The sequence below is a fragment of the Muntiacus reevesi genome, chromosome 1 (genome assembly GCF_963930625.1).
Source record: "Muntiacus reevesi chromosome 1, mMunRee1.1, whole genome shotgun sequence".
Lineage (NCBI taxonomy): Eukaryota > Metazoa > Chordata > Mammalia > Artiodactyla > Cervidae > Muntiacus > Muntiacus reevesi.
In genome coordinates this window covers 83,919,175-83,946,346 of record NC_089249.1, presented here as the reverse complement: position 1 = coordinate 83,946,346, position 27,172 = coordinate 83,919,175, and the positions used below count along the sequence as shown (strand labels likewise).

At 42.0% G+C, this 27,172-nt stretch overlaps 2 protein-coding genes across 3 annotated transcripts; both read right to left on the bottom strand.

Moving 5' to 3' along the window:
* Nucleotides 1-1,419: 1,419 nt before the first annotated feature.
* RBM8A (RNA binding motif protein 8A) lies at nucleotides 1,420-3,198 on the bottom strand. Of its 2 annotated transcripts, none has more exons than XM_065905344.1 (6): nucleotides 3,077-3,198; nucleotides 2,745-2,804; nucleotides 2,542-2,619; nucleotides 2,158-2,294; nucleotides 1,748-1,884; nucleotides 1,420-1,638 (listed from the first exon to the last, which is right to left on the bottom strand). In XM_065905344.1, the coding sequence occupies exons 1-6, from the start codon at nucleotides 3,141-3,143 to the stop codon at nucleotides 1,593-1,595; spliced, it is 525 nt and encodes a 174-aa protein (XP_065761416.1). In that variant the 5' UTR covers nucleotides 3,144-3,198; the 3' UTR covers nucleotides 1,420-1,592. The 2 variants fall into 2 exon arrangements, with proteins under 2 accessions (XP_065761416.1, XP_065761426.1); XM_065905354.1 differs by having other exon boundaries at nucleotides 2,542-2,616.
* Nucleotides 3,199-6,434: 3,236 nt separating this feature from the next.
* LIX1L (limb and CNS expressed 1 like) lies at nucleotides 6,435-26,737 on the bottom strand. Its single transcript, XM_065905332.1, has 6 exons — nucleotides 26,362-26,737; nucleotides 18,778-18,941; nucleotides 15,523-15,663; nucleotides 10,317-10,412; nucleotides 9,679-9,756; nucleotides 6,435-8,621 (listed from the first exon to the last, which is right to left on the bottom strand). Exons 1-6 carry the CDS (start codon nucleotides 26,651-26,653, stop codon nucleotides 8,379-8,381), a joined length of 1,014 nt encoding a protein of 337 aa, XP_065761404.1. The 5' UTR covers nucleotides 26,654-26,737; the 3' UTR covers nucleotides 6,435-8,378.
* Nucleotides 26,738-27,172: the final 435 nt, after the last annotated feature.

The following is a 27,172-nucleotide window of genomic DNA, read 5'->3' as shown; positions in this document are numbered from 1 at the left end:
TCGAATTATCTGCAGTGTGTCCACTCCTCAGACAAGGAAGGGGAACCATGGTGAGACTCCAACCCCCAGGCCCTAACCCATACCCTAAAACTATTGTCTAACCTCATTAACATGATAGCTATCTATCAAACCAAGGGGCTTGCCCAGTGGCTCAGTGGTAAGTAATCTGCCTGCATTACAGGACATTCGAGTTCAATCCCTGGGTTGGGAAGATCCCCTGGAGAAGGAAATGGCAGCCCATTCCAGTATTCTTGACCGGGAAATCCCATGGACAGAGAAGCCTGGTGGGTTATAGCCTGTGGGGTCACAGAAGAATCGGATACAACTTAGCAACTAACAACAAACTGTACCTCTAGCAGCTAATGCCACACTAATTTCATTGAATGCATTCAATTCTAACCAGCCACTAGCCATCATTCTCTAAAGTTGACCTAACTTTAGAGAATTAAGGCAAGAATTAAGGAGAAGGGTGATCAGTATTCTCCTTTGCTCTTGGACACCAACAAGACTTCAAACAGACTTTGTAGCTTCATGTACCACAGCACCTCAATTGAAACCTTTTTTCCAGCACATTTGTCATAATCCCTAATGGGAAGGGAGCATATAGTCCCAGATTGGGAAGGGGAGGAGGGCTTGCAGCAGTCTCTTATAGAGGGAAGAGCTTTATCTCACAATTTTTGCCTATCAATTTAGAAGCTGAGTGGTTCTGAATTTGAGTGTATTTTCTAAATTCCCAGCCCCTGCAGGTGAATTTGCCCTCCGCCGCTCCTCAATCGCTCCCGTGCTCGTCATCAGGCCCTAGGACTGGCCCTACTTGTCCTGCTGACCTTCATCTTCTGCTGGACACATTATTACCTTCTGGGTCTTTGGTACTGGTTCTCTCCCACCATGCTAACTGAAGTGCCTCCTAGCCTCAGCCACATCCTTTTCCTCTTTGGCCTTCTCAATGCTCCTCTGGATCCTTTCCTCTATGGGGCCTTCACCTTAGGCTGCTGAAGAGGGCATCAAGAACATAGTATAAACTCCTCCAGGGAAGGAGGTTCTGGAAGAGTGCCCCAACAGGAGATTCAAGCTCTTAGACAGATGGAAGTACAAACAAATTTGGCAGTAAGAAAGGCAGGAGAGAAAAAAGAAACATTTCAATGATACCATTTGCTCAGGACAGCCTATATAGGAACAGAAGGATTCTTCCTTACTGTCATGAGAACATCTTACTTCTACCCCTGCTCTCTTAGTTTCAAAGAAAAAGAAATACTGAGCAGTGTCACTGCTTGACCCTAGCTGACACTGGAGACTGTATCTAATGTAGAAACTCACACAGAATTCAGGCCCTGGGAGAAATATCTCACAGTGACCCATACTGCCTCACTGTAAATAGTACTCCAGAACTTACAAGATTAGAAAAGGAAAGGAAAGTAATTTTAGAAAACAAAAATTGGACATTTATTCATAATTCAAAAGAAACACTAAACAGGGTAAGAGATTAAATATAAACACAGTGAGTTCCACCCCAGCCCTGTTTCTCAAAGGTTTCACCATCTGCATGGGCAGATGGAATCTCTGCAGAGAACACCTGAACAACAGAGGGCGGATTAGCGACGTCTCCGATCCGGACTCCTGCTGCGTCTTCGGCCACCTCTAGAAAGGAAACGGGGCAGAGTCCATGAGAGGAACATGATACTAAGTCCTTATTCTGTTTTGCTCATATTCCTTCCACTAAGATAATGTTTTGCCCTCTGCACTTTACCTCCTCTTGCCCTTGGGTGGACCCCGAACAAAACACCAGTCCACACTGATTGGCTGTCCCATCAAATCCTGGCCATTGAGTCCCTCCATAGCAGCCTGGGCCTCCTTGTATGTTTCATACTCAACTAGAGTATACCCCTGAAACAAGAAAAAGACAGATTATCAAAACTCCATCAAGCTTTTTTCTACTCAACTAGAAAAATCTATCAACTTTAAACAACAAATGCACGTCACATCCCTATTATATATACAACCTGTCTGTCTGTTTCTGCCTCTTTGCTGTGTCTTAACAATCAATTCCCAATCTCATTTTATTTCAACTCTTGGCCAACCACAGCCAACGTGGGAGAACCACCAATGCTGTTTAAGGGTTATGGATGAAGAGAAGCAATAGACTATGACTCAGGATACCTTTAGATATCCTGTACGTCTGTCCAGATTGAGGTGGATATTTTTTATTTCTCCATACTCTGCAAATTTATCATGGATGTCTTCTTCCGTGGCTTCCTCATGGACTCCAGTGACAAAGAGAATCCAACCTTCAACAGCTGTAGGGAGGAAAGTTGTTTAAGCTCAAGAAACACTTACGCAAGATCACAGAAGTAGAGTGTGTGCAGGCTCCAAGGGAGGAAAGTTGTCTAAGCGCAAGAAACACTTAAGCAAGATCACAGAAGTAGAGTGTGTGCGGGCTCCACAGAGATCGGTTAAGCGACCTCTGACTCCATTCCTACTGGATTTTATTTCATTGGTCCCTAATTCTCTACAGACAGATCTCTATAGGTTCCATTTACTTACAGCGTTGTGGTCCGGGTTCATCGCCGTCCTGCTCCACGCTGTCATAATCCTCACGCATCCGCGCTCGAGACCCCTCTTCTATTAGAAACACACAGCAGATCACCGGAAATCCCCCTTCACCCACTGTTCACCGTAGGTCTGAATGGGGATTCCAAAACTCGTAGCTCTCGCCATTCGACCGCATTCCACCCACAAACACTCACCGGAGCCAAAGCCACGGCCCTTCCGTTTCTTCGCTTTTTCTTTCAGTTTGTGGATGCTCTCTGGAGCCCCAAAAGAGAAAGAATAAGTGAGAAAGGTAACAGTTGTTTACAACAATATTCTCTCTGCAAGACATTTGAAAGCAAACTCCACCACCTCCAGGTTGTCCCTTCCCGGCCCGCCCCTCTTCCTCCCAAAGGGGGCGGAGTCTCCAACCAACAGAACCCGGTTCCCCGGCTCGCATCCTCCCCACTGGGGAGAAAGATTGTATTTTCCTGAAACGTCCTTCTCTCGCACCTTCCCCGCTTCCCGCAGCCGCCTCCACTGTCCTCACCGTCCCCATCCTCATCCATGGCGAAATCCTCGCCCCCGGCCTCATGAAGATCAAGTACGTCAGCCATCTTGCCTTCGCTCCAACTCTCGCCCGTGCCGCTCAGGCACTTGGCTCCTCGGAAACTGTCGCGGAGGGAAAAGGTCATCAATCAAGTTGACCAATTAAAAACTAACACTAGGTCCCGCCCTCGGCGCGGTAAAAATACGCAATGGAGGCGGGCCTAGTTTGAGAAGATACCGGAAGTGTTTCTGTAGCCATCTTGAACGGGTCAAGATCTGAGCGCGGCAACTGTGTGTGGCGAGGTAGGGAGTGGGCGGGCCTAGTGAGTTCCTCTTAACCAGAGCTTCAGACAAGACTGAGCGCCTAACACTAAGTAACTTAACCAGGGCAGCCAACGAAAAGTAACTACTGACTGAAAAGTGAAAGTGTTAGTCGCTAAGTCGGGTCAGTTCTTTGCGATCCCATGGGCTGTAGCCCGCCAGGCTCCTCTGACCATGGAGCTCTCCAGGCAAGAATACTGGACGGGGTTGCCATTTCCTTGTGAAGCCCAGCCCAATTTTTATTAGCGGATTGCTTTTCGTCTCTTGTCATTCCATACCAGGAAATGGAAGCCGAAGAGTTTTTTCTCTAAAAACTTTGCAGGCCTATACTGTTCCGAGGAGCAGCCGTATCTGTGATGGAAGCATTAAAAAAAAGTTCAGTCAGCAATGCTACTTTAAAAAACTGCTTCTGGAACGTACTGTAGCAGCGGCTTTCTCTCAAGAAAATCAGCCGACCTGGTTTCCCGTGAAATACTATTGATGAGACAGATATCAACTTTTCTTTTTTTTTTATTTAATAATGTCTTAGGAAATTCCGTGGCGGCTCCACACTTTTACTTCGGAGGCCCCGTTCAGTTCGTGGTGGGGGAACTAAAATCCCGCAAACCCAGGGTCACGCACCCGCCCCCCCAAATTAAAAATAGTCTCTTAAATTCTACCCATCGCTTCTGGGAGGTAAAAAGAAAAAGTCGTGATTTAAAATAAAACAGAGGCTTTAGCTTCTTTGAGGATAGTACAGATATTTCACATTTAAAAACCCAGGAGCTGAGCCGAAAAAGAACTTTGCTCCCACATCCGACGTAGGCCTTAAACAAACAGTAGTGGATAAGTAGTCACTTATTTATTAATTTTTAAATCAATTGTGAATGCCTATATGTGTGTCTAATATTAGAAGAGGTGCTAGCAATACAAGGGGAAATACAGTATCAACAATCACTTTATAATAACATTATGAAAGTGATCATTGCTATTACAAGGTACTACAGCAATACAAGTTTCTAATAGGACTGGAAATAAGGAGAGTGCATTTAAGGGAGTGCTTCCATTTAAACTGTGCTTGTAAGGCTGTTTTGCTTTCCAGGCAAAACAGTTGTATTGAGACTAAGACATATTAATCCATTCTCTACAGTACATAATATGATCTTTAAAAAAAAAAAAAAAAAAAGTCACATCTCTACTGAAATCCCCTTTACTTATTATTTGCACTTAGAATAAAATTCAGACTCACAGCCTGCTCTGCCTGTCTCCAGACTGTTTCACCACCATTCTTCCCTCTCACCTATTGCTTTACTATACTTTTCTCAATTATGTTTACTCCCTATACTCAACTATGTTGTACACTTTCTTATCTCTGGACATATTGTAACTTTCTGTCCCTGATGAGCTTCCTCCAGCTTTTCACATGGCTGGTTCAACCCCATCCTGTAGGTCTCCCTGAAATACTGCTGTCACCCAAAGGAGTCTTCTCTATTTTATCCTTCACTCTTATGTCCTTCACAGAACTTAAAATCAAATCTTGAATTACTTTGTTTACTTTCTAGTTTGTTTACTGTCTGTCTCATTTGCAGAAATTCTTATTTACAACTATATCCTCAAGGTTCAGACCAGTGCCTGATTCATAGTAGACAACTGCTAAATACATATCCAATGAATATCAGGAGGGCAAGAAATTTTTTATGCTTGATGCTGTCTAATTAGGAAACAAAGTCGGAAATACAGTTTAGGGTCAAACTGAATGTATGTCATGCTAAAAATTTTTAACGTACCCTATAGGCAAGAAATTTTTCTAATTCAATATTTTAGTATTCATAATTTTTAACATTTGCAAGTAGCCACCATACTATTTTTGATTTGTCTTTTTCCTTAAATAGACTGGCATTTTAAATTTACCTGCTGTGCTGTGTGTGCTTAGTTGCTTAGTCGTATCCACCTCTTTGCAACCCCATGGACTGTAGCCTGCCAGGCTCCTCTGTCCATGGAATTCTCCAGGCAAGAGTACTGGAGTGGGTTGCCATGCCCTCCTCCAGGGGATCTTCCCAACCCAGGAATTGAACCTGGGTCTTCCACATTGCAGGTAGGATTCTTTACCATTGAGCTATCAGGGAAGCCCCAAACAAATTTATACTATTTAAATATCACTGCCATCAGTGGAGACCACATTTTTCTATTACAAATTCAGATAAAAGCATAACTATTAAAAATAAAAAATATTTGGCCATCTACCACCTAAAATCTTGTCAGATAATGCCAAGGGTTCACATATAAAACTTTGGGAAGTGCTGCTAAAGGTAAACATAGCTAGATGATAGTTTAAGCAGGGGAGTAGTACAGTGATAAGTATTTTAGAAATAAATCTGATAGTAATGTAGAGGATGTGAAGAATGAAAGTAGAGATAATTAGGAAGCTGTTGCAGTGGTCCAGTCCTGAGATGCTAAAGGAATGAACGAAGACAGTAGATATGGACAAAATAGATTAGGAAGTTTATATAGGGTTAAACTCAACAGTAAGTGATTGATTAGATGATGGCAAAGAGGAATTGAAGGATCTCTCTTTTTTTTTTTTTTTGAAGGATCTCAAGGAGAATTGAGGTTCTAGCTTATATTGCTGGGCAGTAATTTCAGTAATGGGAGTCAAAGAGGAGCATGTATGGAGATATGGATTTTATTTTAGATAAGATCAAAGAGCTTGTGTCATTCAGGTGGTAATGTGCAGCATGTGGAAATACAGACGTAAAAGCTCAAAAGAGGTTGAGGTGGAAGGAACAGGTTTTAGAATTATGTGTTTGATAGAGTTTAAGCCGCCACAGTGGGTGTGACTGCTAGGGGAAAGGGGCAGAACTTGAGGAGAAAAGGTCAAGAACCAAATTCAGGCTCCTCAAATATCTGGAGATGGGGAAGCAGATGCCATCTCCCAGCAGTATAATCTTATTTCTTCCACCCTAAAAATACTAAGAAAAGTTCTTTTTTGAACTTTTTAAGAGAAAGGGTCATTTTAGAACTTCTCTGATACATGGGTCTCAAGAAAGAGTCAATATGGCTCACTAGACAAAAATCTATTTTTAATTGTATAAAATTATACATATAAAATACACAGAGAGTACTAAAAAGTAAAATTTTAACACCAAAAGTGGACATATCAGGGAACAATTATTTTCAAGTTCTTTGGGATCTTACTGGTTGGTATTTGAGAAAAATAATCAAGGAGATGCAAAGACAAGTTCTTTCCATAACTCACACCCCTTCCCAGAGAAAACAGCAAAGGAGAAATGAGAGTTTGTGATTTCTGGATTATAAACATAAATAAAAACTGAACAGACACACATTATTTAAAAGTAGGGAGCCTCTGCTCCAGCCTTACATGTGTTTCATGGAAAAGAATACAGAAATGGGGCTTGGATAATTCAAAGAAATTCCTTTCAAGTACTAATAAAACTGTTGTTAGATTCCTTACCCTCTGATCCCATATATACTGGTCACTAAGATGATTTCAAAAGCAAGAAAGCTGACTTTCATCTTTTCCCTATCTGATCCAAATGTGCAAATTGTAGCCTGTTTCCTAACCTATTTCTAAAAGCAAAGTATATAATTGTTAAACGGAAAGTGTATTTGCAGGAATATTAAATTTCCCAAACTCAGTTTAGGAAGTGCACTAAGCTATAATATAGTATAAGGTGATTACAGAAACAAGAAGAAAATATATCTTAGAGAAATGTACAAAAAATTCTCCCAAAGGGGAATGCTTTAGCTATACTCCAGATCATCTTTCTCCTGTTTTACCCAGGAAAGAGGTAGGGGAAGAGAATAATATTCATATTAAAAACATAAGTAGCTGATCATTGATTCTCTTTCCCCTCCTGGAGTTTCTTATGGTTCCCATTAGGAAGTGCCATAATGCCAAAGTATCTTCTAATTTTCCTGATCGGCTCATGCTCTAATAATCATTTTGGAGGAAGAGGAAAGGAAAGAGGAATACCAATGTGAATCTAGTTATATACATCTAAGGTCATAAACAGTAGCCACTTCATGGGAGTAGGAGGAACATAGCCCTCACCAAATTGGACAGATGTTTCCAAAAACCAAAATGATGGGAGGACATTTTTAAGAAAGGGAAATATGTTTTACCTTCTACCAATCTTTGCAGCAGGAAGATCTATAGACAGGGCTTAACTGAGCTTGGTGAGCAGGGAGGAGGAGTGAAAAGAGAATATTGAAAGATAAGTAACTTCAACCCTTACCCCTTCAATAGAGTCTGGTATGGTATGGTATCTATGCCCCAGAAGCAACACAGGTGATAAGCCCCTGCAGACTGTGTTTATAATTCCTCTCTTGTTCCTGGGAAGTTTCTCAGCAATGATTTTAAAATTAAGAAACCACCAGCTCTCCACTTCCTTTCAAATAATAAAGTGAGGAAGCCCTAAAATGGAGTACCGTTTGTAGGCAGAAGAGGAGTAAGGTGGTAGTGTGGTGTGGTGTAGGTTGTAAAGTAACCTAGTTACTGAGGGAACAACTTGGTACCAAGTAGGCCCAGCTCAAGATAAAACCAAAGCCAAAGTTCTCATTTTCATGCTCTGTTTGGTCCAAGAGAAAGCAGGAATGAGGATAAGGGTGGGGCTCAGAGTCCTTATTCAAGCTCCTTGTTATTTTAAAAGGAGACATGAACGCCTAGTAAGTCATTTTGTGCTATTGAAATGACTACACAGAGTTACTGGCAGTGTAAGAGCCCACAAAGCTCTGAAGACAGCCTGCTTTTCTTGTAAAGCAGTGTGGATATGTTTCAAAAGCAACTACGTCCAAAAACTAGAAGTAAGAAAAGGGATATCTCAACAAATAGGAATCTAGGTGTAGAATTTATACATACACATATATATATATCTATATTTTAAAGTATAAAATTGAGAAAGTATGTACAGAAGTCACACTAAGTCTTAGAAAGGACATACAAAAACCGGGCCTGGAGATGATATGAGTATGTGGGTAGACGCCTAGCAGTTGGAGGAATGCATATTGCCCAATTGCCCAGCAGCCAGCATGAGAATATCTTTCTTCTCCTTGTGGAAGCGCAGCTCCTTGCCTGCCAGCCGGGCTTCATCCAGCTCCCGCTCAGTAGAGGCCAGCTCTCTAGACAGTGCCCCTGGCACACTCTGCTCCCGGCTCACCCAGTCCAATGCCATTTGGTGGCGAATATCATCATCTAGGGCTCGGTGTGAATAATGAGCCAACACTTCCTGGAGGGGGAGAGGAATGTGAAAGTCACAGACAAAGTAAAGATTCATTCCTCATTAACCCAACTGGGACTAGGAACTCTCAGCCTTTGAGTCCTAACCAAAGTCAGCACTGGAGTCCTCTGAGTTGAGTCTCATGGGAAAACCTCCTGGTGGGAGAAGCAAGGCAGGTAAAAGAATCACAGTTAAGATTATAGGAATGAAGTGGGCACTTTACGTAAGACTTTCAAGACTCAAAACCTGGTTCAGTTCTGTCGCTCACTCGTGTCCGATTCTTTGCGACCCCATGAATTGCAGCACGCCAGGCCTCCCTGTCCATCACCAACTCCCGGAGTTTACTCAAACTCATGTCCATCGAGTCGGTGATGCCATCCAGCCATCTCATCCTCTGTCGTCCCCTTCTCCTGCCCCCAATCCCTCCCAGTATCAGGGTCTTTTCCAATAAGTCAACTCTTCACATCAGGTGGCCACAGTATTGGAGTTTCAGCTTCAGCATCAGTCCTTCCAGTGAACACCCAGGACTTAACTCCTTCAGGATGGACTGGTTGGATCTCGTTGCAGTCCAAGGGACTCTCAAGAGTCTTCTCCAACACCACAGTTCAAAAGCATCAATTTTTCGGCGCTCAGCTTTCTTCACAGTCCAACTCTCACATCATACATGACCACTGGAAAAACCATAGCCTTGACCAGACGGACCTTTGTTAGCAAAGTAATGTCTCTGCTTTTAATATGCTAAGTTGGTCATAACTTTCCTTCCAAGGAGTAAGCGTCTTTTAATTTCATGGCTGCAGTCACCATCTGCAGTGATTTTGGAGCCCCCCAAAATAAAGTCTGACAGTGTTTCCACTGTCTCCCCATCTATTTCCCATGAGGTGATAGGACCAGATGCCATGATCTCAGTTTTCTGAATGTTGAGCTTTAAGCCAACTTTTTCACTCTCCTCTTTCACTTTCATCAAGAGGCTTTTTACCATAACCTGGTAGACCTGCTTCTTTATAACACAACAGCCACCTCAAAACACCCCTTCTGCCAGACTCCCCTCATCCACAGGAACTCTTACCTGCCGAGAGCACTGTCTTTCCCTCATGGCCTTAAGGCTGCCATTCCAGTGCAGCAGTTGAAAAACTGTCATTAACTCCTGAAGGAAGAAAACATGAAGTGCCAGGACAGTGGTATATGGAGGTTGTATAAGAATTAAATATGGGGGGGAGTACTTCCCTGGTGGTCCAGTGGTTAAGAATCTGCCTTGCAATGCAAGGGGATGCAGGTTCGATCCCTGATCAGGGAACTAAGATCCCACATGCCACAGAGTAACTAAGCCTGCTTGCCACAACTAGAGAGTCCATGCACCCAAACAAGAGATCCCACATGACACAGTGAAAATACTGCATGGTGCAACTAAGACCTGAGGCGCCCAAATACACAATTAAATGTTGTTTCTTAAAAAATAATTAAATGGGGAAACTTTCACAAAATTTATTTGTGGGAGCATGCCTTATACCAACTCTGATATGTCCTTGGGGCCTTGGGGGAAGGAAGGTATTTATATTTTGATAAATATTCTATAACCTTTTCTCCCTTCCTTTCCAACTGAGTCTTAGTACGAGGCATGTGTGTGTGCATGTGTGTGTCTGTGTGTGTGTATACAGTCTGATCCATGTTATCAGAGCCAGGGAAGTAGGTGGAATAGTATAGTACCTGAAACTCCAACATTGACTTGCCCTTGTTGGATTCCAACATGAATCGAAAAGCACCAATCCCTGTATTTGGGTTGTCAGCTTCCTCCCTGTTGCCCTGGTAACAGAAGAAAAGAAAAGACAATAGATTTTCAGTCAGGATTATCACCTCGAGCAGCACTGTCTAGGAGAAATATAATGCAAGTCACATGTTTAATTTAGTTGCCATATTACAGTAAAAACAATTAATTTTAATAGCATATTTTATTTAACCTAATATACTTAAAATATTATTTCAACTATAATTAGTGTAAAACTTATTAATGAAGCATTATTTTTCTTATACTAAGTTTTCAAAATCTGGTGTCTGTTTCATCTTACAGCATATCTCGATTCAAGTGCTCAATAGCTACATGTGGCTAGTGGCTATTCTGCTGCTCAGCACAGTCCAGAGGCCTCTGGAGCCATCACACATTTTAACTTAGGTGACAGAGATAAGTCAATCTGATTTTTCCTATTTTACAAAAGGGAGAGCACTGAAACATAGAGGAGAGTCTTGATTTAGCTAAAATAACAGTGAGTTCAGCATATAAGACTGGACTAACCTAGAGGACAATTAGCAAATGCATTTTAAAGAGTGACTGTAAAAGTCATAAGCATGGCAAATTCTGGGTGGCAGTTTGGCCTCCTGGACATTTGCCTCATGTGTCTTCTACTGGCGATGTGACCCAGCCAGGGTCGAGTTAAGATACACTGTCCTACCTGTAAGCCTAGAGTGTATGCAAAACAATACAGTATAGAAGTTAAGAGCATGGACTGGACTACTCTTATGGTCTTGGTGAAGTCATTTAACCTCTCTGTTCCCCAGCTACCTTATTTGTAAAATGAGAATAATCATAGATCTATCTTACAGTATTATTTTAAGGATTAAAGATATTCTTTTAAAAATTTAAATTTAAAAAAGATAAATTTAGTCTAACAATTCCAAGCATATAATGTAAGTGCATTATCATATTGCACCTGGTATCCAGTTACACAATCCAAATCCATTCTGGTACTGGCTCTGGTTTGTGCCATTTGGTGGTGGTTTCATATTATTGAAGATAATTCTAGGTCCAGGGTCTTGCGGGGACTTCCAAAATGAGAACATCTCCTGGTTTACTAGTGATCCTTTTTGTCAACCTGATCTAGAAACATTAGGCCAGGAGACTACTGGGAACACAGGGATCCAACTTTCTCCTCTTGCTTCCTAAGAGGTTTCCTGCTCTTTCTAGCCAGTTCCACACACACACCCCCAAACTCCCAAGATACAAAATTTATTCTGCTCTTTTTGAGCAAAGGGATCAGGTAGAGGTCAGGAGCCAATCAAGTTATATTAAAATTCAGTTTATTGTGGGATACTTTATCATGGGGTTTTACTGTATATGTATCACACCTTAAATACTGTCAGGCACTTAGTAAGCATACCATGCTAGTTTATTATCATTCTTTGCCTTCACTGTGCTAGAATCAACAGGAAGTCAGAACTACTCAAAATCAACCCAGTTTGTTTTGTGGCTCATGAGAAATAATCATGCCATGCATGGTTAAATCTTTGTGGTGAAACAAAGATCATAAAATTTGGATCTAGAAGTGAAAATCTAGAGGATGGGAGGAAAAAAGTGGTGATTTTCATTATTAGGATTTAGGGCTCTGAAGCAAGCAAGAGTCTTCATTCTTATCTAGAATTGTTCACTGCGATACCTCCATGATACAGCACAGAACAGCTGCCAGCAGAGGCTGCAGGGCAGAGTCCATCTGCCCCACGCCTTTCTCAGTTCCCCTGAGAGTTGAGGGAATCAGTATCATGGCACATCTGTAAACTATCTGGAGTATACCAAATGGCACAACCCAACATTGGCAAGTTCCATCTCATAGGATACTTCTACACCTAACAAGGTTATAAATGAACTCCATTTATTCAATAGACATTTAATCACAGAATACTTGATTAGTGATAGGAACATTAGAATATAATTGGAAAGGAATTAGAATTAATTTAATTTAACCTACTTATTTTACAAATGAGGAAATTCAGAACCACAGAGGCTAGGTGATTTGTCAGAAGACAGAATACAGTGTCAGATTCAGGACTTTTAAAGGACAAAAGTTAAAAGCAAAAAATGTGGACATCACTCTTTACCCATGGCTAAGACCAAATGAAAATCATTTTTTTTTTTGGAGAAGGAATTCCACTGGGGTACTAATGAGAAATCCACTAAGTTCTCAATTTGAGAGGTTAATCAAAAAAGAATAGTGGCATGAGAATAATAATAGTTTACATTTCTTAAACACTTTCTAACAGACACTGCAGGTGACCTACCCAATGTCTATTTACTTCTTCCATACTACAGGACCTACTCATCTCCCAATTACCTCAGGGAAGAATGATTTTATCCTAACTCCAAGTGGGTAAATCCTAATCTCTTTTGCCTGTAACTGATTTTAAGATGAGAATTCTGGGCATGGGTGGTAGAGGAAAGGTCTGCTGGAGAGCTTTTGGGAAAAGAGTCCTTGCTACTAAGGAGATACTAGAAAAGATGGTCTCTTTCTCTCTCTCAATGTCATTTTCTCTGTATTTAACAAATGGAACTCTGTCTCTATCTCGTATCCTGAGGGGAGTCAGCCCAAGGGCAAAGCCAATATCTAGAGGATGGCTGAGTGGAGAGATGGAAAAAGTTTTGACCAGTAGATGACGATACTCTAGGAGACACAGGTTTGATCCCTGATTCAGGAGGATCCCACATGCCACAGAGCAACTAAGCACCACAGCTATTGAGACTGTGCTCTAGAGCCTGGGAGCCGCAACTACTGAAGCCCAGCGCTCCCTGGAGACTGTACTCTGCCACAGGAGAAACCACCCCAGTGGGAAGCCCACATACCGTAATTAGAGAGTAGCCCCCGCTCACCGCAACTAGAGAAAAGCCTGTGTAGCAACAAATAGCCAGCACAGCCAAAAGTAAATAAATAAATAAATAATTGTTTTTAAAGCCTGCTTTGGACTTCCCTGGTGGTCCAGTGGTTGAGAATTTGCTAGCCAATGCAGGGGGCTCAGTTGGATCACTGGTCCAGGAAGATCCCACATGCCAAGGAGCAACTAAGCCTGTGCTCCACAACCACTGAGGCCCATATGCTCTAGGGCTCACATACCATAACTACTGAGCTAACCCGCCAAGAGCCCACGCACAACTAGAGAGTAGCCCACAATCACCACAACTAGAGAAAGCCTGGGCACAACAATGAAGACCCAGTACAGACAAAAAAAACAGTCTGCTTCGTTCAGACCTGGTGACTAGACTCCCAGACAGCTGATTTTGCAGGAAATTTTGCACCTGAGTGTCTCCCCACTTTATCCTCCCAAGAGTGTGCTCCTGCAGATAGGACGACAGAACTCGTCCTTTATGTTAAAATGGGACTGGTCTTCAGGCTTGAAGTCCAGGTTGGAGCTACTGTGCTAAATGATGACATTCTTAACCCATGGAATCATCCAGTCCTGAAATCTGCCCTACTTCTAGACTTCTTATCACGTTAGGTACATTTCCTTCCTTTATTTATTAAGTCAATTTGAAGTGAGATTTTCTATTATTTGCATCCAAAGGCACCTAAACAGATAACATGTGCTAAATGCTGGAACATAATCTCTTTTATCCAATAATCCTATGTGATAGGCATAACTGTTATTCTATTTTACAGATTAGGAAACTGGAAAAGACTAACTTGTTCAAAGTCACATAACAAGTAGGACCAAAATTTCAAAATAAATTCAGAGCCCATGCTCATAAGCACTACTTTCTATAATCCAAACTGATGTTTCATTTTATAATATCAATACATTAGATGATTTAAGACTGAAAAATGTGCTTTTGAAATTTTAACTGATTTGATTAATATAAAATGTTTTGTTCCCTGCAGACACTGCTTGACAGGGGCAAAGACTAATAGGAGAAAAACAGATGGGTCCTAGGTAACAGAAGGATTATGAGTCAAAGTGTTCAACACTAATCTACAAAACAGATAACTGAAGCAGTTTAGTATATGTAATTACATCTTAAATGTAAAGAAAACAGAAACAGAAAATTGATCTGACTTTATCTTCCTATCAATGGTCTTTTGAGAGGAAGGATGAAGGCAGTACTAATTTTTAAGATGTACCTCTAAGCTAGAAAACTTTGTAAGCTGACTTGGGTTCTAGTCTTGGTTCTACCATCTACAAGCTATATTACTTTAGGCAAAACTTCACTTCTATGTTTTTAATTTCCTCATCTGTAAAAGAGGGGTATCAATAGTACTTATACCTCATAGGGAGGGCTTCCCTTATAGCTCAGTTGGTAAAGAATCTGCCTGTAATGCAGGAGATCCAGGTTCATTTCCTGGGTTGGGAAGATCCCCTGGGAGAAGGAAATGGCAACCGACTCCAGTATTCCTTTTTTTTTTCCCCCCCCCCCAGTATTCTTGACTGGAGGATCCAGTGGGCAGAGAACCTGGCAGGCTACAGTCCACGGGGTCGCAAGAGTTGGACACGACTTAGCGACTAAACCACCACCACCACCATACCTCGTAGGACTGTTGTGAAGATGCAATGAGATAAACTACGTATAAATCCCCTAGTATAGTCCCTGGTACGAAATAAATACATAGTTAGGATTAGCTATGGTTATCATCATTATCATTATCATCTGAAAGAAGAGATGTTCTTTTTAAAGACAGTAAATAAATTATCCTCCACATTCCTAGGAACATGAGAAGACAAGACACTTATATTGTAACATGTTCTTTATTAATAAGATGAAGTAATGGAGGCAGGAAACAAGTGACAATAGAAACAGTTGTATAAAAAAAAGAGTGAAGGAAAAAGGGAGTAAGGTCTTAAACCAAAATTGGGAAAAGCAAAATTCCGGTTCAATTTTTATTCTATAATATCTCTAAAAGCCCATAAATCTTGAAATAAAGATTTCTAGATACCAGAGGCATAATGAAAGAGACAAAATAACAAAAACTTACATAGATTTAGAGACTGAAGCATTTGGAGCATGTAATACAAAAGACTGACAGAAAATAAACAGAACAGAAATGTAGACAGGAAAGAAAACCAAGAATTCATGCTCTGTTTCCCAGTAATACACAAGATTTCACAATCAGCCAATTCTCCCATCCCCCACTCTCCTCCTTTCCAACTCCAAGTAACTCACATTGAAAGATGCCAGGGCCTCAGAGACACTCTTCTCAATGAACTCATCAGTGATTCTTCGGGAAGGATGTTCATTAAACACAGAGTTCATTAGTGCAATCTTTGCAGCACTCCGCCGGGCTTCAGCTTTTGTGGGGCAAAACTAGGCAGTAAACAGAGAAAATATGTGTATATGTGTATCTGAGAGAGAGGAAGAAAGAAGTGGAAGGAAACACTTGGCATAGACAACACTTGGATACTCTGGAAAAGTCAGTTTGTTCTACATGTCCTCCAAAGTTTTTATTGTAAAATGGTCAGGGAACTTGGAAACATAAGTTTGATTCCACATCCTGGAGTCATTAAGGAACTGGAGACAGCTGTAGCTCATACCAAATTGAAGGCAGGATGGAGGAGATTGCTGAAGTCAGCATATAATCACTGGATACAAAAAGTACCTCTGTTTAAACTGTCAACAGAATTAATTACTCAAAAGCCAGATTCTGGCCAGTCTGTTAGAAATCTGTATCTTGTTCTTTTATTCTGTCGACGGGCAAGATTTTTTTTTTATCCCTCTATATAATCTAAGATTAGAACAAAGCTGTATCTAGGCTACTTCTGCAGAGGAGCCCTCTAGTCTCTATCCGAAGCACCCATTTGGGATTCTTGGACTTTACCCTTAGCTATGTGCAGGCAGTTTCCCCAGTAATGCAATGAGCTAGGGAACTATCCATGAATGGAGTCTAAGATCTGAGGAAGGATTTTATAGTCTTTCCCCCACCCCCTCCCAGCAGAGGCAAAGAGAAGAGAGGTAGCTAGGGAAAGGAAAGCTGACTTGAGGAAAACAATAAAAACTTAAAAATTAACTCATGTTTTTATATTGTATCCAACATATGTATCAAAAAGAAAGTCTGATTTTCAAAAGTCTTGAATCACTCAACTTCAGATCCCTAGCCACCTCTAAAATTCATTTTTACTGGCTGTTTCAAAGGCCTCTATGCCCTTTGACATTTATGATTAGGATAAGAGAAAAGAAAGAATGTGATGTAATTTTAAAAAGTAGACCAGATTATGTTTGCTACTTAACCATCCTTAATTTCAGTAATTCCCAATTTCCTTTAGCTGACAGGTCTCTCTGAGACAACATATGGAGTTTGGTACATTAATCCTACATCTTCTTGCTTATTCAGTTTCTGTTTCCACTTCTCTCACTATTTATTAGCCTGCTGCCCATTCGGCTCTTTCTGAAAAATCATCTATGAAGAAAACCACCAGGAGAAATCTCACCTGCCAGAGTGGATATAAAAGATAAGCTAAAAGAGGCCAGGAGAGATAATTCTACTCTTTCAGGAAATAACAGAAATTGAGTTACTGTAATGGCCCAGTTTGGGGCATCCTGGAGAAGGGAAAGGCTATCCACTCCAGTATTCTGCCCTGGAGAATTCCATGGACTGTATTGTCCATGGGGTCTCAAAGAGTTGGACACGACTGAGCGACTTCCACTCACTTGGGGCATCACCATAAGATTATTACATCTTTATTCAACGGTATGATGAGGTAGGAGAAGGAAGGAAAGATCTTATTTTCTAGAAGCAAAAGATAAACATTAGTTACCTTGGGCACATATTTATTTCTCTGAAATGGCTGGGGTTCTGAGAGAAACATTGAGTCACCCGATTTGAAATGAAGCTCCCTTTAGACAGTTTCTATTTGAGACTGCAACTGAGCTACAATGGCACTTATTCGTGCAACAGATTTATTAAATGTCTATTCTGTGCTGGGCACTGAGTTGGACGGTAGAGATTTAAAACTGAATAAGAAAGAAGACTGACACTATCTCTGCCACCGTAGAGCATAGTCCACTAGGAGAGAGAAACACTCAATAACGATATGTTGTGGTAAGTGATTTGATACTGGAAGTTCAAGGTGCTATGGAAGCACATAGCGGAGGGTATAACTTTGTCTAAGGGTTATTCAAGTCACACAGAAAACAGAACAAAAGTGTCTAGTTCAGTTCAGTTCAGTTGCTCAGTTGTGTCTGACTTTTGCGACCCCATGAACTGCAGCACACCAGGCCTCCCAGTCCATCACCAACTCCCGGAGTTCACCCAAACCCACGTCCATCGAGTTGGTGATGCCATTCAATCATCTCATCCTCTGTTGTCCACTTCTCCTCCTGCCCTCAATCTTTCCCAGCATCAGGGTCTTTTCAAGAGTCAGTTCTTCGCATGAGGTGGCCAAAGTACTGGAGTTTCAGCTTCAACATCAGTCCTTCCAATGAACACCCAGGACTGATCTCCTTTAGTATGAACTGGTTGGATCTCCTTGCAGTGTCTAGTCTCCCCCCTAAATTCCTATTCAGGCTCTAAGTTGACATTTCAGGAAGCTATTCTCCTGTCTGCAATATGAAAAATTCATCTTTGTTGATAATATTCACACTGGTCAAATTTTTTGTTACCCTATAATACCATCAACTCTTTTCATCATCATATACAAGTCTTTTATATAACTGTAGAATGGCAGTACCAGAAATACTGGCTAGAAATAATCTACTCTATCTCCTTCATGTTATAAATGGAGAAACCGAGGCCCATAGAAATTACTTGACTTGCCCCGCTGCCAGTCAGGGGAATGAGAATTTGGATTTGCTAACTCTTAGATGAGTACTATTTCCACCATACATAGTCCTTCTCCTTTGATTTCTTAGAGAACTCAAACACTGCTTTCCTTGACCACAGCCTATGAAAAAGTAGTGTGTGCAATGGATATTAACCTATGTCCTCAAAAAGAGACAGCAAGAAACTGGAAAGCCAGATCAGAACATGAGTTAGGTGCTAGTAGTTTACTTTTCTTTCAGCTTTCAAAACTCAAACCCATCTGACAGAAAACAACAAAATTCTGTAAAGCAATTATCTTTCAATTAAAAAACAAATAAATAAATAAGTAAAACTCAAACCCACTGGAAGAGGGCATGACAACCCATTCCAGTATTCTTATCTGGAGAATCTCACGAACAGCAGAGCTTGGCAGGCTCCACTGGATCTCAAAGAGTCAGGCACGACTGAAGTGACTTAGCACACACACTAAAAAGAAAAGCATGCTACAAAGGTTGTTTTCTGGTCAAATGAGCCTCAGATGCTTATTAGAATAATTTACCCAGAACTGGTCCAAGTCTTCAAACAGGTGACTTTGGACAGAGATTTAATGACCAAAGTGATAGAGAAAGCCACTACTAGCACCTATGCATTTATCTCTGCTACATTTGCCTCCCAGCTCTTACCTGGAAACTCCCAAAGCAACTTCCCCCAGGCAGGGTGACATAGCAGACATAGGGAGGACTGTTGGCGGGAACCATCTCATAAACCACTAGGGCCCCATTCTTCAAGTCAGCCCCTCGTGACTGTTTCATCTGCCAGAATTCCTGAAGTGCCTCCACCACATTCACTATAAAAAGAGAAGTAGGTAAGTTCAGCAATAAGAATGCTTCCAAATGGTGCTCTGCTTCAATACACTATCTGTAACCTGTACTTACATGAAGAGACTACCCCCTCTAAGATCCCCACCTATCACCATTTAAAAGCATTTAAACCCATGTCCATCGAGTTGGTGATGCCAGTCAACCATCTCATCCTCTGTTGTCCCCTTCTCCTCCTGCCTTCAATCTTTCCCAGCATCAGGGTCTTTTCCAATGAGTTGGCTCTTCACATTAGGTGGCCAAAGTATTGGAGCTTCAGCTTCAGCATCAGTCCTTCCAATGAATATTCAGGGTCAATTTCCTTTAGGATTGACTAGTTTGGTCTCCTTGCTGTCCAGAAGACTTTCAGGAGTCTTCTCCAGCACCACAGTTCAAAGACATCAATTCTTTGGCGTTCTGCCTTCTTTACGGTCCAGCTCTCACATATAGTAATTAGTTGTAAATAGGGTAAAATCAAACTCCAGACTTGACACTGTATTCCAGGACAGTTCCCCGCATCCCCTAATACCTAGATTCAATTATTCCACAAAAATTATTGAGTACCTACTGTGTGCTAGACTGTGTGCTGGTGCTAGGCTACAATCATGAGCAAAACCCTGTTCCTTTTCCCTTGCAGCTTACAGTCTAAACAGGGAGAGAGAGATTAACCAAATAATCTCAAACAAATTAAAAACTACAACTGAGATAAATGATATAAAGGAGTGGTAAATGGTCGGAAATGTAGGAACATGTGACCTAATTAAGAAGGTCCAAGAAAGCTACCCTGACAAGGTAATATTTAAGCTTGGATATAAGTATCACTAGGTAAAAAGGTGAGAGAAAAGTGCTCTGAACAGAAGAAATAGCACGGACAACGGCTCTGTAGCAGCAGGAAGTACAATGAACAAGGGGACTAGTGTGGCCAGAAAAGAGACAGTGAGGGGTAATATAATGCAAGATGAGGTTGCAAGAAAAAAAAAAAAAAAAAAGCCAGGGCTAGATCAGGTCAGATGTGATGGGTCATGTTAGAATACTGGCTTTATCCTGGAACAATGGGAAGCTACTGAAAGGTTTTTAAATGGACGGCGGGATAGAATCAGTTTGCCTTTGGAAAGGATCTCTTTGACTCTAGGGTTCCAAAATTTCAAGTGCCTTTAACTAAAAGCCTCATAACAATAAATTATCATACACATTCACCAATATCTTCCATGACCACTCTCCACCCTTTGTTACAACAAGGACTTGTTAATTCTACTATATTATGTGAGTTAAGGTCTGACAAGGAGAAGACACCAAGATGGGTCAGAAATCCAAGAGATTTGTTGGGGAGGAAGGAGGAGAAGGGAGAGCCTTCAGACCAGGTTCAAGGTCTGACACCTGTGGAAGGAGAGAGTGAAGGCAAGAAGTGTGGATATGAGAGTCTCAGACTGCAGCACAGTTCCAAGAAAGGCATGGCCAGGTACTCAAGCCAAAGGAATCCCACATCTCAGGATGTGCCTGAGTTAGCAGCCCTGCTGCGCTCAGTCACAGACAGCAGCCTGCAGGCAGTATGGCCTCAACGCAAACATGGTGATGAGCTCAGAGGGGACAGCAGTTTAAGACTGTCAGTCAGTTATGCTCCCTGCAGCACCAGATATGAGCCAGCACATTTTCATGGCTGCCACATACACACTAAGCAAAATGTTGAGCACTCAATAGGTGCACAGCTCTGTTCCAGACATTAGAGATGCCAAGACGAGTAACATAAATTTCCTGCCAGGAAGGTGTTCAAAATATAGTGGACAAGAATAACTTAGCTGCTCTGCAACTGAAGCAAGCACTCCATGTACCAACCAGGGTTTGAAAAGCAGCATAAGCTCTTAACTAATACCCTATATTTAACTGACTTTTTAAAATATTCATTCTCCCATTAAAAGACAGCATGAAAAGAAAACTTTCTCCTTCCCATCCTTAGTTTTAGCAGGGACTCTTCAGAGGTCATTGCTGCCCAGAAAGCTTAGCCACCTTAGTTCTTTACATTGAGATCTTTTCAGGCTCAGTTCCCTCTTTGAGGCAATCTAGCACAACGTGTTGGGTGACAAGTTCCCTGACATAAAAACAACAAGGAGAATATTGAAATAAAGAGGAAGGGGAGAAGACTGCTATAATGGGGAAGGTCCTATTAAAAAGTATATGACCATTATATATCCAGTTAAATCCCTTTTGGCACAGACTATAGGACTTTTTAAAAAATTTTTAGGACTTTTTTTTAATGATTACTCAAAGCCAAATGAAATAGGGAGTCTTATTTCAGAAATGTGAGTATGAAATGAGAAATTGGGCAAATGATCAGGGAAAAAGGCAATGAATTGTGATCTGCGTTTGAAAATGCTCATAAGTGTTAGTCGCTCAGTCGTGTCCAGCCCTTTGCGATCCCATGTAGCCCACCAGGCTCCTCTGCCCATGAAATTCTCAAGGCAAGAATGTTGAATCTTCCCTCCCATTTCCTTCTCTAGGGCATCTTCCCTGGCTAGGGATCAAACCTGGGTCTCCTGCATTGCAGGCAGATTCTTTACGTCTGAACCACCAGGGAAGCCCATGAAGCTCATTCATTTCTAGAGCTAAAAGGGACTTCAGAGATTATCTAGTCTATCTCAGGCTAAGGAAGGGTAAGTGACTTGGTTGAGGTCACATAGCTGGAGCAGAACCTGATGCCAATGTTTTTTCCAACTTGGGAATCTTAACCCAGGGTCCAAAGTCCAGTCCATGGTTGAACTTCATAAGGGTTCACAAGACCTTTAAAACTCTAAGTAAAATTAAGCATGTCTGTGTGTGTGTGTGCATGTGCATGTGTAGGAGAATGCTCATAGCTTTTATCGCAGGATTTTCAGTGACAAACCATGGATATAATGGTTTACATAAGGATGGCTAAAGGACAGTGAGGTATAAGGGTAGCAATTACTGAGACATACACATCTGACAGCTACAATTGGTTTTTGGAGGTAACTAATAGACGCTGGGCTGAAAGGGACAGGAAAGATCAAGGTAGTGAAGAACATTTAAGTGCTTGTACCATAATTTTGAACAACAACATGAAAGAGAATACTTTCAGTTTTTCCCTTAGGAGATAAAATATTAGATGAATGTCTAAGTGGTAAGAGAGACAGAGTGCACATACACCAGAGTAAAAATACTAAAACAACACATGAAACTATAATAAAAAATTTTATAAAAATCAAAAATTTTATAGTGGGGCAGCATGGATAAACAGATAATGAAAGTAAGTGAGTGAGAAGGTTCTCTCTGATCATACAAGATGGTAAGAATAGTGTGGCCTGGCTTAATTCATGTTACTATGAAGATAGGGAAACTGGTTAACAATATTTCACCTGACTTTTCCTAATTCAGCTTGTAGAAGGCACCCCTGAATAGCCCACAGTGCACAGTCTCCAGAAGGGAGGGATTGAAAAGTGACAGTGACTTTGGGAGAGGACTATGGTAAGTGGAATAATGTGCCTGCCAAGAGGTTCATGTCCTAATCCTTGGAACCTGTGAACATTACCTTATGTGGCAAAGATTTTGCAGATGTGATTAAGTTAGGGATCTGAGATGGAGAAATTATCATGGATTATCTTGGTGCGTCCTAAATGTAAACCCAGGGGTCCTTAGGGAAGGAGACTTGATGAAAACAGAAGAGGAGAAAGCAGCAGGAACATGGAGGCAGAGATTAGAATGGTGCTGTCACAAGCCAGGGAATTCTGGTAGCACCAGAAGCTGGAAGAGGCAAAGAAACAGATTCTCCCCTAGAGCCTCTGGAGGGCACACAGGTGTGCTGTGACACCTTGACTGTGGCCCGGTGATACTGATTTTTAACTTCGGGGCTTTAGAACTGTGAGAGAATAAATTTCTTCTGTTTTAAGCTAAGTATGTGATAATTTGTTAGAGCAGCCACAGGAAACAAATACAGGGTCTAATCCTACATTTCAAACTTTGGAAATATCCAGACCAATCATTTTATTAATAACTACATAGTCACTTAGAACAAAGAAGCTGTCTGTGATTCTGAGGAAAAGGAACAACTAAACAGAAAATACCACATAAGATTCATTTGTTCAGCCTAGTGGAGTAGCTGGGCTGAATTTCCAATCATGTAACAATATGCAATATAAAAGGATAGCAATATTTTTTAAAATTTATTTGGCTTCAGAGGATCTTTAGTTGCAGCATGTGGGAATCTAGTTCCCTGACCAGGGATCAAAGCCTGGTTCCCTGTGTTGTAAGTGAGAAGTCTTAGCCACTGGACCACCAGGAAAGTCCCATGGGACAGCAATAATTTTTTTTTTAAAAGATAGGTTTGAAAAGGGTAACACAGAAGTTACAGATCAAGGAAAGCAACTTGGTTGTTCAGGCAATTGTGCCAGATTAGAGATTACCAGCTGTGAGTCATTAGAAGAAGGGGTCTCTATGCCATGTGGAATAGGGGTAAATGAAATGGTAATGCTAACAGTACCTATCAAATGCACAGTCTTCAAAGTATTCCACATGCGTAATAATAGCAACCACCCATTGAGTACTAACTAGCTGCTGCATGCATTCATTTAATCCACGTATAACTATTAAGATAGGCATTGTAATACCCACTGTACAAATGGTGAACAAGTTAGGAAACAGACCACAGTGGCAGAACCAGAATTTAGAACCAATGTTTGTTTGCCTCCCAAACCAATCCTCTTTCTGCTGTATTGTCCTGTTTTAGTGCATCATTAATTCTCACACATGCTCTATAAAGTGGACTGTGAGCTCCATGAAGATAGGGACTGAGTGTCTTGTTCACCCCTGGTGATCAATAAATATTCATTAACTGAATGACTAGAACAGGTGAGGCCTAGAGAGAGAAAGTAATTTATCCAAGATCACACAGCCACTATTTGACAGGGCCAGATTCTCTGATTCCAAATCCTGTGCACTAAACTGGTTAAGAACCTACAGCATACTAAACTAGGTGTGCATCTTGGGTGGGGACTGTAGGGAGAGATATAGGACAAATAAGTGAGATAACAGAAGAATCTAATGCTGAGAGCCTACAGGAGGTAAATCTAAAGACCATGCCTGGAAGGTGAATTTGGAGCAGTCAGGAGGAAGTTGAAAGATTTGAATTGAAGATAATCCAGTAAAGCATTGCTGGATTGAGGACTGGTCTGGGCAAAGACTAAAGTAAATTATATGCAGGGGAATACAGCCAGCCCCCAAATACCATGCCATCAGTCACAAGGGTGTGTGGACACAGGCCAGTGGCAGTTTTGCCTATTAATTGAAGCAGAGTAAGTGATTCCATGTGGTGAAAGTCTTCTGAGCCAAATCGGCAGAGATTCTGCTTGCCTGAAGCTGAACTATCTGCCAAACTTTCCCAAAGTACTGGCTGGACACCCAGACTGGAAATGAGAAACTCAAGAATAACGAGAAGGACTGTGGTGGGAGGTAGGCAAGCTGGAGGACTGAACTGCTGAAGAGTCTGAATGCTAACTGGTTGCTCTTTGTCAGTATAATTCCCTTATAATTACCCTCACCCTCATTTTTTCTAAGGAAATGGAAAAGTTCTTACAGGATGCTCAGTTTAAACCAGAGCCTCTTGAGGTAACACAGACAAAAGAAATTGTCACTCCTCTATAATTTTAATAAACACCTATAAGATTCTAGGAAGAAGGGATCAGATTTAGGGTTGCTACTCCTATGCTCAGAAGCAAAGACGTTCCCTTGGTCTCAATTTAAAAGAGGCCTGAAGTAACAGGACAATAACTAATGACAATTCCATTACAGTGCCCTGTTAAATCTAGGAGTTAAACTAGAAAAAACAATTAAATTCCCTCATGATGCATTTCAAGATAATATGCATTTGTATTCCAAGCACCTAGCAGAGTGCCAGCCCCTTGGTAGCAGTTCAAAATGAAGAACAAAGGGAAACTGATGGGAAATGTATCATTGTGCAAATAAAGCAAAATAGATCTTAAAATGTTTTCATAGGAATCATTGGTTTTACACTGTTAGGATTTAACAGTGGGAGAAAATATGTGTTCTTTCCCAAAGAAATGAACCAGTAAACTTGAGAGGATATTTATCATTTTTAAAGTACCCATTATATCTATCAGGTGCAATATCTCATTTATTGAGACAATAATTCCAAAGAAAATCAAAGCTCAGTGAAGTTAAGTCTCTTCCACAGAGACATAGCTGGCAAGTGACAGAGATTTAATCTGGAATTTAATCAGACTTGTCTGACTCCAAAGCCTTTGTGTGTGCTCTTCTCACTGCACTTTCTCAGGAAGAAAAAAAAAAGTCATTACTATCTATAAAGAAAGCCCTGCAACCTTCCTCTGTACTAAAGAGATAAACTAGAAAGTTAGAGATACAGTCACTTCCAGGTCAAGCAGGACTTAACCATGCAGAGAGAAATGATGTCTCAGAAATTTCAGGCCTGAATTCTGTACCCCACACCCCTTACTATATATTTCTTTTTACACTATAAATCTTGAAACTCAAACTCATGATATCCTGCACTAGTTAAACACAAACAACAAAGAAAATCCTCACAGCCCCTTTTTCAGAAACCCGGGAAATTACGCATCTTTAAGATGAAGATTTCTAAAGGAAATAGGGTTTCTGTCTGGCTCATTTCCACTGAACTTAACATTGAGAGAGCCAAGGCCTGGGATTTATCCTCAGTTCCTGGGCAAGGGCCAGGAAAACAGAGCCAGACAGACAGAGAGGCTGGAGTTGTGTGAGGCTCCATACTTAAAAAGACACCGAAGTAGGGCACTAAGTCATAGGAAGCTGGCAGGGGTCCAAATTTAAAAGCACAATTTACAGGTGGCTTATGAAAGCCCTGCCTAATTCCCCAGTAAATCTGAAGTTGCACTGGAAATCTCAGAGTGACATAAGTAAGAAAAGAATTTAAAAGTCAAGGTTAAGGAGATAGAGTAAATTAGCTGGGAGCCCAGGAATTGCTGAGATCACAGGAGAAAGACTGAGAGGATGTGGCTGAGAAACGTCTTGGTTCTGAGATAAAGGATAGGATCCCACACAATGGGGGCTAGTCTGTAAAGGCAGAGAGATGCTAAAGCACTAAGCTACAGGAGGAAGTCCATTTCTAAAGAGGAAAGGACTGGGAAGAAAAGAAGGCTACATCTGTAAAAACGGGTCCCTGGAGAATATAGTAGTAACTCAATAAAGGGGAGGGGTGAGAGGCTTAAACGTGTGTATGAATATGCGCGTCTGTGCGTGTGCGTGTCTGTGTGTGTGTAGCCCTGAAGGAAACTCCCCAAAAGGAAATGCATGTGAGGGCTCTGAGCCAGGAAAAGCGATCCAGAGGACTGTGGGAGCAAAGCTCTCTTACAGAGAGGGTGTCCCGGAGGAGGCCAGACCCCGCAGACTCACCTCGGCCATAGCCCTGCGTGTGTTTGGCGAAGCTTCTCACCACGGCCTCCACGGCCTCCCGCAGTACCACAGGGCTGCCTGCGGCGCCCGGGGGCAGCGGCAGCCCGGCGGCCCCGGACAGAAGCAGAGGCGGCGGGGGCGGTGCGGGGGGCGGCGGGGCCGGCGGGGGGCCCGCTGGGGGTGTGGCGGTGGCAGCCGCGGCCCCAGTCACTCCGGGCCGAAGCGCTCGCAGAGTGCCCCTCCCGCTGGTGCCCACTCCAGGCTGCAGTCGCTGCGCTCGCAAGGTCTCCATCCCGGCCGCCAGTGGAGTAGCGGCCCGGAGCCTGCCAGCCTGGCGAGCTAACGGTCCCAGCCGCCCCCGCCAGCGAGCGCCCAGGGACTGAAGGAGGTGCCGGAGCCCAGCCGTCAGTCAAACGGGGGCGGGGACGAGCCAAGTCCCATGCCAATCACCAGAGATGGGGCGGGAGCTGGCCGGCTGCCCTTCCACCATAGGCAAATTATTGAGGGCGGAGGTTCTGAGCAACCAATTACAAAGAGAAAAAGCGATACCGCTACCCTGGAGAAGCTTAGCTCTGGCGCATCTTTTCGAGTACTAGAAAGCGGGCCAGACTCATAGGGCGAGGCTAGAGGGGGAAAAAAGGGGGGGCCTGGATGCATGACTGGGGAGAACTGTAGACAAAATGAGTAGATTCTTAGTCTTGGTCCGATCACTTCATTTCATAGATGTAGATGAGGAAAATGACTCAGAGAAGTGATATGACTTGTTCAAGATCATATGCAGTTGATAGTAGAGCTAAAGGAAGAAGAGATA

Bases quoted from the DNA above. Each gene is read 5' to 3' on its own strand.
- LIX1L (XM_065905332.1), bottom strand. From the start codon at position 26,653: ATGGAGACCTTGCGAGCGCAGCGACTGCAGCCTGGAGTGGGCACCAGC. The intron at 18,942-26,361 runs GTGAGTCTGCGG...CTCTTTTTATAG, and splicing joins CACGCAGGGCTATGGCCGAG to TGAATGTGGTGGAGGCACTT. The intron at 10,413-15,522 runs GTGAGTTACTTG...TTCTGTTACCAG, and splicing joins AGGCCCTGGCATCTTTCAAT to GGCAACAGGGAGGAAGCTGA.
- RBM8A (XM_065905344.1), bottom strand. From the start codon at position 3,143: ATGGCTGACGTACTTGATCTTCATGAGGCCGGGGGCGAGGATTTCGCC. The intron at 2,620-2,744 runs GTGAGTGTTTGT...TGTTTCTAATAG, and splicing joins GGGCCGTGGCTTTGGCTCCG to AAGAGGGGTCTCGAGCGCGG. The intron at 1,885-2,157 runs GTATCCTGAGTC...TTCTTGTTTCAG, and splicing joins GACGTACAGGATATCTAAAG to GGGTATACTCTAGTTGAGTA.